At 40.0% G+C, this 10,869-nt stretch overlaps 2 protein-coding genes across 9 annotated transcripts; one reads left to right on the top strand and one right to left on the bottom strand.

Moving 5' to 3' along the window:
- The first annotated feature begins 38 nt into the window (after positions 1–38).
- Positions 39–9,957, top strand: LOC135164509 (E3 ubiquitin-protein ligase RBBP6-like). Of its 8 annotated transcripts, XM_064124931.1 has the most exons (14): positions 39–196; positions 595–777; positions 926–1,567; positions 1,653–1,943; positions 2,267–2,564; positions 2,662–2,893; positions 3,015–3,351; positions 3,446–3,515; positions 3,700–3,993; positions 4,134–4,268; positions 4,588–4,875; positions 6,514–6,735; positions 6,930–9,243; positions 9,297–9,481. In XM_064124931.1, the coding sequence occupies exons 2-14, from the start codon at positions 612–614 to the stop codon at positions 9,342–9,344; spliced, it is 5,337 nt and encodes a 1,778-aa protein (XP_063981001.1). In that variant the 5' UTR covers positions 39–196; positions 595–611; the 3' UTR covers positions 9,345–9,481. The 8 variants fall into 8 exon arrangements, with proteins under 8 accessions (XP_063981001.1, XP_063980998.1, XP_063980999.1 ...); XM_064124928.1 differs by having other exon boundaries at positions 1,653–1,928; positions 6,930–9,957; XM_064124929.1 differs by having other exon boundaries at positions 3,712–3,993; positions 6,517–6,735; positions 6,930–9,957.
- A 129-nt stretch (positions 9,958–10,086) lies between these two features.
- Positions 10,087–10,840, bottom strand: LOC135164516 (centrosomal protein 20). Its single transcript, XM_064124939.1, has 3 exons — positions 10,613–10,840; positions 10,333–10,542; positions 10,087–10,231 (listed from the first exon to the last, which is right to left on the bottom strand). Exons 1-3 carry the CDS (start codon positions 10,638–10,640, stop codon positions 10,089–10,091), a joined length of 381 nt encoding a protein of 126 aa, XP_063981009.1. The 5' UTR covers positions 10,641–10,840; the 3' UTR covers positions 10,087–10,088.
- Positions 10,841–10,869: the final 29 nt, after the last annotated feature.

The following is a 10,869-nucleotide window of genomic DNA, read 5'->3' as shown; positions in this document are numbered from 1 at the left end:
AGTGCGAGTCGGCCTTAATGTCGGTCTTCCACTAGAGGGTGCGCGTGGTAGAATTTTTTTCTTGGCAGCCATTGCTGTACAATTTTTTGTTAGTTCCGTACATAAACCGAAATTGTTCGTTTGGAAGTGGTTCCAGTCATAATTAGTCGCTGTTATCAATTAAGCAAATTGGACTGCCGTAATGTGAACCGTACTGGTAAGTAGCATTGATTTCAAATTTCTCAGTCGTCTAATCATGTAATTGGGATGTTATGGCGGAGTAGAGAGGCATGAAGCTGAAATGCCGTCATTGATCACCATCCCGGCTTCATCAAGTATAACAATTTTAGACTTTGATTCGATTTTAATGCATTATCCCACCTTCAGACTATAATTTATTACGCGTCATGAGTTGATCACCATCACTATTGCTACGAAACTATGCCAACTAACCCGACATGATAACAATATTGAAGGTTAAACTACCGTTTTTACCTATTCTTTCCAGCGGCTTCCAGAATGTACACACATTGACAACATTTTTTTTTCGGGTCCCTTCATCTTCAAAAAGTTGTATTCTCGTTCATTAGTGAAATTTCATTGTGCTTTTCCCAGAACACCATCTATTGATCATGTCCGTGCACTACAAATTCAAGTCCACCAAGGATTTCGACACGGTGTCCTTCGATGGACTTCACATTTCCGTTGCTGATCTCAAGAAGGCAATATTTCATCAGAAACGACTTGGTAAAAACACGGATTTCGATCTACAAATAACCAATGCACAAACTAAAGAAGGTACGAATGTAGGTTATTGATTATTGATCTTTTTGGGCGAAGGAGTTATAGGTTTTTCACACGATTGCATAATGATTTTTCAAGTTCTTGTTCATTAATTGCAATTCGTAAATAATATTAATTCGTTGTCTTCATTCTTCTCATTCAGATTACACAGATGATAATGCCCTGATAGCGAAAAACACGAGCTTGATAATAGCTCGAATTCCCCTAACAGTTCAACAAAAAAGGTCGTGGGATCGCAATGAGCCCCAGTCCTTCTCAAACCCCAAAGATGAATCTGGCATGGGGCACACAGTGGACCTCACCAGATTGGATGGATCCGAGGAGGATAAGATCCGTGCCATGATGACCCAATCCACTCAAGACTATGATCCCTCGAATTACATGAAAATTCGCGGTGCCAATCAGACTGGTGAAGTCCCGCCAAACTACAGATGCTACAAGTGTCATCAACCAGGGCATTGGATCAAGAATTGTCCGTTGGGTGCGACCCAAGAACCTATCGAGATCAAGAAGAGCACAGGAATACCCAGGAGTTTTATGGTGCCTGTGGAGGGGCCATTGGTGCCTGGTGCCATGATGACCCCCACTGGACATTATGCGGTTCCGGCTATTGATCATCAAGCTTACAAAGAGGGAAAGAAGGAGAGACCCCCGTTTTTTCAAGATCCTGAGCCAGCCGCTGAAAAACCTGAGATTCCAGAGGATTTGATCTGCAGTATTTGCAAGGATTTGTTGACCGATGCTGTCATGGTTCCATGCTGTGGCAATTCTTACTGTGATGAGTGTACGTATCTTTCAAATCTAGAATTTAGGTGGGATGAATCAATCCTCCTGTTTTGATTCTCCTCGTTAATAAATTATGTTTTTAGGTATTCGATCATCCCTCCTAGAATCTGAAGAACACGAATGTCCAGGTTGCAATGAGAAAGACGTGTCTCCCGAGACTCTCATTCCAAATCGTTATCTTCGTGGCAACGTCTTGCAATTCAATAACAAAACTGGATATGCAAAAAAGGCACCGTATCGACCAGCCGTTAAGCCCCAACCTCCAGTGGTCGAAAATGAGAAAACTGAAGGGAACCAGGGGGAATCGTTTCAACTATTATCGAAGGTTAACTCCCCCATTGAGGATACATCAGTACCAGGTATTACAGCTTCAGGTAAAGAATTGCAAAAATTGCAATAATAATCACTCGATTCTTCCAAATATCCAAGCGCATGCGCCAGTGCAAAGTTTACCTTCATCACAACTGATATACTGCTGGGCTTAACCTTATATCAATCTTTTCATTCAGTAAAGTTAAACGTAATTTCGTAATCGTAAATTAAAAGGAATTTAATTGAAGAGGAGTGATAGCTTTGCTGTTTGATAGTGTCCTTCATGCTTTATGCGCACATTAATTCACGGTGAATTGAACAAATAATCTGAATTGAGGAGACTCCCCAGAATAATTAGAATATTGATCGAATTAATTATTTTTAGATACGAAAGAATCAACACCTGTGCCAGAAATACCCGAGCATTTTGCGCCACCAGTTGCTGATGAAGAGTCTGAAGTAATTCCACCACCCCCACCTGGCACTGAGCCATTGCTACCAATCCCATCAGTGCATAAATCGCCTCCGAAAGAGAGTGATTCCACAGAGGCTCACATTACTGACAGGAGGGACCACGATGATGGCTATGGAGGTGATTATGGAGGTGATTACGATGATTATGAAAAAGATCGAAGATCCAGGGAGCGTCACAGGAGTTACAGTAAAGAGGGTCATCGTGATAGGTTGGTTTTTATTTAAATTTATATAAAGACATTCAAGTATTTTGGTTATTTTTCCGATTATTCATTTTGTTGCAATGATTGAAACTATTTTTTACAGGACTGGAGATGGAGGTAGACGAATTGAAAATATAAGATCGATGAATAGGAGAAGATCTTTGTCCCCCAGACAGAGACAAGATTATCAGGCTCATGGCTCATCACTCCCCCATATGATGAATCAGTCGAAGGGGTATCAGAATATTCCACCTAGTAATCAACAGAGGTATCCGAGTATGCATTATGATTCTCAATTGAGGAGATCGACTGAGGATCGGCCTGGTACACCTACTGTAAGTTTGAACATATGAATAATTAACATCATGACATATAAACAATTAATCGTTATTAACAGTCCTTTCAATCAATTAATCAATTCAGCGTATTCACATATTACTAATTTTGATATTTCAGGTTGATGAACCCCATTTGCATTCACAATCGGCAGTAAATCAAGCCCCCTTGCTGCCATATCCCCCTGGTGAAGAATGTATACCACCTCCACCACAGGAGAATTACAATCAGCCACCCCCAAGAATGGCGCCTCACAATACTCCATTATTACCCCATCCATGTATGGGCCACAGAATGCCCATGTATTCTCATCAGCAGGGGCCACACTACGGCCCACCGAGGGCCATGGTGTTGTCCCTTGCCAGCAGACCGCCTTGTCAGCAGTCTGGCTACCGATCCTCTCAACCGCCGAGGAATTACAATGGTCCCCCGAGGCCAATGAGAGGAATGCATCATCGTAAGTTCTATTTATCTACATAAATTTCACCTCTGCTGATTTGCAAATGCTTATTTAGTCTACAAATAGTTAATATATTTTTTTTTTGTTGCAGGGGGTTACCGAGGGATGCAACCGCCACCACCTGGACTTGGCCGCATAATGCATAACGGAAATCAACCTGGGTATGTTGTCGAAACCTTTTTTACAAATCTTCGAATATTTTTGGCTAACAATATCAAGTCATATTAAGCACTTATGATCAAACAAAATGAGAGTTTATTCTTCAAATACTTATCACCCTTTGTTCAGTTAATATCGCGAAATTAAGAGAGATTTTCAGATAAATGGAAGAAGTTCTTGTTTCAGTATTTGTTATAGAGTTATAGATGATCCGCTGGAGGCATTTAACCGTATGCTGCGAGAAAAAGACGAACGAGATAGAAGGATGGGTAAACATCGCAGACGCTCTAGAAGTCGTTCACGATCACGAAGCTACACGCGGTCACGTTCTCGTTCATTCAGCCGACGTTCACCGCCTCCATCGCGCATTAGTAGGTCTAGAAGTCCTCCGCTCAAGAGAAGATCATCGAGATCTCCACCATCTCGTCGGAGCAGGACACCGAAGAGGAGGTCTCGTAGTGGAAGCTTCTCTATTAGTCGGTAAGCATTCAACTCATCGTTTATTAATATTATTGATTCATTTATATATTTATTTATTTTTTCCTCAAAAAAATTCGTACACAGTTATGTTATGAGTTAGTCACGTATTGAGGCTTTAATCCATTGATTGTTTGCTTCAGGTCAAGATCATACTCTCGCAGCCAGTCCCCAAGAGGTTCGATCCCTAGGGATCGAGAGAGGGAGAGGGACAGAGAACGTGAAAGGGACCGGGATTTACCTGCACGCTACAGGTCACCCGTCAGATCACCTCCAAGGTAATTCTTTTGCTCATTACGTAGGATTATATTTCCATAAAAACCATTATTAAGCATAATTCGCATCCAGTGACGATTCATTTGACTTGACAATCAAAGATATTATTTAAAAAATATAAAGATTATATATTTCGAACTAATGGGAAAATGACTGAAATCCTGTCATGTCTAATTTGTCCCCATTGTCAAATATTAGTGGATATTAGTCAATATCTTTTGCCAAAATCATCAACTCTCAATGAGGATAGACAATTAGTAAACAATTTATTTTGATCTAATAAATCCAAAAAGTAATGCTTCAACATATATTTGTGTGCAGATTCCAAAGAGATCGTGAACGCGACCGAGATCGCGGCAGATCTCGCGAGCCTCCCCGAGACTCTCGTGAGCAATACACCAGTTATTACAACGATTCACCAGCAAATGAGTATGGTTTTCGTGAGCGTGAACGTGACATATCAAATCGTGAAAGAGGACCACGTTATCTACCACGGAATCAAACGACTCCCCACAATATACCACCATTGCTATCGCACGCAATACCACCAATGTCAATGGGTACACCACAACAACCGGAAAGGAAAGACTATTATGATTCCTACAACAGGTATTTTCGCATCAATTGTATTTTGTTTCGTGTATTTATTAAGTGCGCACTGAATATAACGTACGAGTATCAAATACTCGTTTCATTTCTCATTATTCTCGTTATTCAATTGATATATATCAAGAAATCATTGACACTAATGATAAACTGTGATAATAATTGAAAATGTTTGTTAGATGAATTCAGTTATAATAGAAATAACTCATTTTTCAATGAGTGAATCCATCAGCAACGGAAAACATATGAAATACTGAGAAAAATTAATGAAACACTTGAATATCTGGAAGTACAAAGTAATTTTAAGAAAAATTTTGAACTACGTACATGAATGATTGTGGAATTAGTTCATTGAATGCTTAAAAATAATTCTGAATATTTATTGAAACAATTTTTAATATAGTTGTTAATTAATGCATGTATGTCCAACTAGTCTCTACGATAGTGTCTTTTAATGAACTATTGCATCATATATTGACATGTAATGTTGGGTATAAATGAATCAATTGACATGATATTACTGGACTGAGAGTGAGAGTGATGTTCCCTAGTATTAATGGATGAAGGATATTATTGAACTTAACTTATCAACATGAACACTGCGAATGTACCTGTAAACTAGTTTAAGGTAAATTGTAAGCCATAGAAACGAGTGACACGAATTATCCTATCGTACTTACGTAACAGATAATTGAAATTACTCCCTGGAGGTATGAGTAATTCAAAACTAATGTCATAGATTGAAATTTAATTTTTAATGATAGCTTGAAGCGAAAGAGTTAGCGGTATTTAATTATTTTTCACGAGTCTGGTCATTCGGAAAACCAACAAATTTTGTAAAAGCACTAATCTCGAGTGAATTATTGATAATTTTGAATTGAAATACTGTACGAAAAACTGTGATAATTGTATGAAATAAAGAAAAGCAAAAGAGATATAAAGTCCCATGATGAATGAAGAGGACTGCGAGATTAGTCTGGAGTTCTGGGCGATGGACGAGAGATGAAGCTAAGGACACGTAACCAACTCGACACAACGACTTGGTTCTTGATTCAGGTGAATTCAGGACCAAATCAATACTTATAACTCACTTATAATCCTTATCCTTGGCAATTGAACGTTCAATATTGATTATATGCTATTAACGTCTATTCCTATGGGTTATAAATGTTGATTTAAGAAACTAATTTATATTTATACAGATTATATTCCAGTGAGTGTCCACAGGTGGAGGAAAATTTACAGCAAAATAAATTTATCAATAGTTAATTCCAGTTTTTCGAATTTTCAGCCTGGGCAGTAGGTGCCTCCTGCGGCAGCGGTTCATGAAAATTATACCGAGAGACACGCCAAATGCTTGACAAAACGATAATAGAGCATAGGTTTTGCCGTTACATGCAAAGACATTCATTTAAAAATTATTAAAATATATATTTTCAAATCTTTGGCTGGAGGTAATGGAAAGTTAGTTTTCCTGGAGTAATTTAATCCGGGAGTTGAATAAAGTATTAATTCATTAAGTGAATGATGAATAAATGGGCTAGATGAATGGATAGTTTGAATTTAGAAAATGGTGTGAGAGTCTTCAATAATCAGGGGATTAGGGGAAATTTTAATTAACAGTGTATGGATCTGTTTCAGCAGGTATGGGGGACAAACTCAGAGATTCAACAGTCCTGCGCGTGATCACAAGCGTTCTGATGATGTTGCTCCACCGGGGACAGAGGGATATTATGATTTACCACCACCAGGAGCTGATCATCCGGAGACATCGAGGGATGATCGTGATAGATCACGTGGAATCAAGGATGTTGAGGAACATGGGAAGGATGGAGATGGGGAGGAGAGACTACGTGATGATAGGTATATGTTGTTTTATAATTAGGGGATAATTGAAAGTAAATAATTATTTTAGGTGCATAACAGACAGCTGGTGTTTCTCATCCAAGTTCGGTTATGCATCCGCTACGAACGATCTTTGTTTTTGAATTCTCATGAGCACATAAACATGTTCTTGAATAGCTTCATAAATTCCATAATGCTCATTCATTTTCCAGAATTCGAGATCGGGAACGAGACAGAGAGGACAGAGATCGTCGTCCCTTGGAAAGAGACAGAGATCGTGAACGTGAACGGGAGAAAGAGGATCGAGATAAATGTACCTTGCGTGAGAAAGACGACAGAAAGGAGAAGGACAGAGAGCGTGATGACCGATACTCCAGGGATCGCCGAGAAGAAGACCGCCAGATGGATAGAAGGGAGTACGACACGAGTCGTTACAGAGATGATCGAGACCGTCACAGAGGAGAGGAGAAATTCCGAGGTCGAGAGAAAGATCGAAAAGATCGTGACTACGAGATTGAGAAGGATCGAGATCGGTATGAGAGACATTCAGCCGATCACAAGAAATCTAAGAAGAGCTCTAGTCCCCACCCACCAAAATCCCGATCCGAGAACAAGGACTCTTCTCCGGAGAGAAGCAAAAAGAAAGAAAAAGATCAGGAGGAGAGGCAAGATGAGAAGAAGAAGGAGAAGAAGATCAAAGATAAGAAAAAGAAGAAAGATAGCGAGGAGAAGGAGAAGAAAAAGAAGAAGAAAAAAGAGAAGAAAACTCTCAGGGAACTTGCAAAAAATGAACACGCCAAACTTGCTGCGGACTCTGACAATTTCGCTGTCGAGCCAAAACAAGCAGATACTCCGTTAGATCTCAAACCCACTGAGAGCGGCGAAGAACCCATGGAATCTGTTGAAACAAATCTACCACTGGAGTCTTCACTTACAACTGACTTTGACGATAAATCCTTGACCATGAATCCAGAGCCTCCCGAGTTTCCTGAAAACAATTCCCTTCACCAGATAGACTCCGAACTAAGTCAAAATCCTCCCAATCCCAATTTCAAACCAATTCCAGAGCTAAAGGCAGACCTCAAACCCATTGAGAGTCTCTACGGTGGATTAGATGACACTGAGATCAAGGCTGTGATAACAGAGAAGTACACTCTCCTTTCTGAAACTGAGAAAGAAGATAAGATCGATGATTTAACAGAATCCTCCCAGCATCCGGATGATAGCACATGCTCAACTTTGATAGCCAAAGCAAGTCCTTCACGAGAAGAAAAATCCCCCAAGCGAGACGAATTTCTTGCACCATTACCGGAATTATCGAAATGGGAGCGTGACGATACGATTGAAAAATCCGATGAAATTATTCTAGTATCACCTCAACCAACGGAAGTTCCCAGTGATGAATCAAAATCAACGAAAGTTGTTACATCGGAGGTGCTCAAACGCGCTGAGAATGCGATATTCCAGAAAGCCATTAATGCTATTAGGCCGATTGAAATAAAAAAGATAAGCGAAAGTAGAAAAATACTTTATCAGAATCCCGAGCCAAAGATCGTAGAGCCAGAGGTTAATCGCGAAAGAAAGAGCGTTAATGTTACTATTAATGTTGGGAGGAATGAGAGGAATGTTGAGATTACCGAGCCTATTAAAAAGGCAAAATTAGACAGATCAAAGTTCAAAAATGAGTCACACTCACCTACGAGATTATCGGCGAAAGAGAGATTGGGGGAGAAAATTGACGATGATAAGGAAAAGAAGCCGACGGTCAGGCAGTTTATCGACAAAAGAGAATTGATAAAGACCGAGGATTCAAATAGATCGAAATCGCCAAAGCTCAGGGAGAGAAAAATATCACCGTTGTTGGAGAGACGAGTGGAGCCACCAATTTCTCTGAACAGTGATCGAAAAGTCTTCTTAGAGGAACGAAAGCACAGGTCTGTACATTCACGGGATGGAAGTGGATGTAGATCTGAAAAATTCGATTTCAGAGATTCAAAATCCGACGGAAAACTTGAATTTAGACAGGGAAGGAATGACTACCGGTCAGAATCACGGGGTGATAAAGATCGGAGGCTTAGGACGCCTCCTTCTCACAGGAGAGACGACTCAAAGGCGAATCCCGTGAAACGAAAGTCTGAGGATTTGGAACCCGAGAAAAAAAGGGAGAAGAAACTTCGGGACGAGAAAAAACGTAAGAAGGAGCACAGGAGTCGTAGCAAGTCTCGTGAACGTAAGCGAAAGAAGGATAAAAAGCACAAAAAGGATAAGGACAAATCGATGGAGAAGAAGCAGAAACACAGGGATGAGAAGGCACAGACTAGCGACGAAAAGACTGCCCCAGAGGGTAACCCTGAGGGTGATTCTCTTGTAAAGAAACAGCGGAAAAATCCCAGACTTGTTTCTGACCGTAAGCGCTCCATTCTGGACGAGGCGAGCTTCGAGCCAGATTACTCAGCATCAGACTCCGAGTCCGATGGAGAAGAGAGCAAAACTCTGAAGAAACCGAAGCTTGAGGAAGTCCCAGAGGTAAGTGAGAAAGATTCTGACGGTAAAATTGCTAAACGAAGGGTCAAATCTAGTTCGGACGACGACTCAAGCTCAACGGAGAGCTCCTCCTCGGAGACTGACAGTTCGGAGGACTCTCACAGGAAGCGCAAGAAGAAGCATAAAAAACATAGGAAGAGAAAAATAAAGAAGGAGAGCAGCAGTGACAGTGACAGTTACTCAGACTCTTCTGAGTCGAGCTCGGAGGAGGAGAGGCACAAGAAAAAATCCAAGAAATCGAAGAGCAAGAGCAAACAATCCAAGAAGAAGAAGAAATCCAAACACAAATGACGTCATTAATATCAACGCATTGGTGCGTTGAAGTCCGGTATGATTGATAAATTTTTAATGAATCTTACTCGACTCGGTTTCCAATGAATGATGACAGGCTGACCACTCGAGGGAGTTTGAATGCTAGTGGTCTAATGTGTAATTTAATAACTTACTTTTTCCAAGGAAACATTTTTGACTTTATTTAAATTATTCTTACTCTTTTGTGAACTGAACATTGAGTCGTGAGTGGATGCTGTGCAAATACATCGGTTTGATTGTTGCATATAAGTTGAACATAATTATAATAAATAAAGTGAGTAAAAATCCAATAGAGTCGATATTATTATAATTATATTGTACTTTCATAATGTTCTGCCGATATTATAAAGAGAAAATAAACAGAGTAGTTCTTTAAAAAATAAATACGGGGTACGAACATTCTTATAACGAATTGTCGAATCTTTAATCGAGTTGTACCTTAAAATTAACCAACTATAAAATACATTTGGAGTGGAACCAGAGGCACGTTTGGAGATGTCATTGGAATAATTGGATTATTCTTGAGAAGTGTTGAGACTTCTGAACGTTTCCACGAGGCTAAAGAGCAAAGGTAGTTTTTTCGTAGTCTCACTCTCTTTTACTCCCAAGTCCTGGGCCAGAAATGTGCGATCGAGCGGTTGCTTTCCAAATTCACATTCTGCACGAAATTTTTTAATCCGGTTTGAAAGGATTTTTTTGTTTTTTTTTTTATGCAAACTAAGCACTAATAAATGTAACGTTAAACAATTGAATATTTACCTGATATGAAAACATTTAACGTGTATTTGTATCCAATCCAATCGAAATACTCTCGTATCAACTCATTTAAAATAACTACATCCCGCGGGGACTCGGGCGTCTTCACTCGATTTGATGTTGAAGACCCATCCAATAATTTCATTACTTCACTGCGCATCCCCGCTTTAATTCGCCCAAGTTCACCCCCCGCCTCCAAGGAGTCCCTCACCGCTGCAAAGACCATAAAAAATAATAATCTGTTTACTCCACAATACTGGTACTTATTGAATTCATATCTCACCGTTCACCAAGTCTTTTTCCGTAGCCATTTTCAAACAAACGAAATGTCATGGAACTTCATTACTTCTCCATCTAGCGAGCACTTAATGAGCGTGTGACCTGTTTCGTACGGAGATCACTACGTAGGGGGGGCTCCGTTTGTACTTTTTCAACTGTACAAATGATGAACAGTAGAGAGAATTTTCAAACGTTGAGAGCACCGGTGTGCAGGTGTGTCGAGACAAAAAGCTAAGCTGTACATATGGCGCTGGGTCCACA

This window comes from Diachasmimorpha longicaudata, chromosome 7, assembly GCF_034640455.1.
Source record: "Diachasmimorpha longicaudata isolate KC_UGA_2023 chromosome 7, iyDiaLong2, whole genome shotgun sequence".
In the NCBI taxonomy this organism is placed as follows: Eukaryota; Metazoa; Arthropoda; class Insecta; order Hymenoptera; family Braconidae; genus Diachasmimorpha; species Diachasmimorpha longicaudata.
The sequence above is the reverse complement of the archived record's forward strand: the minus strand, read 5'-3'. Positions and strand labels throughout refer to the sequence as shown.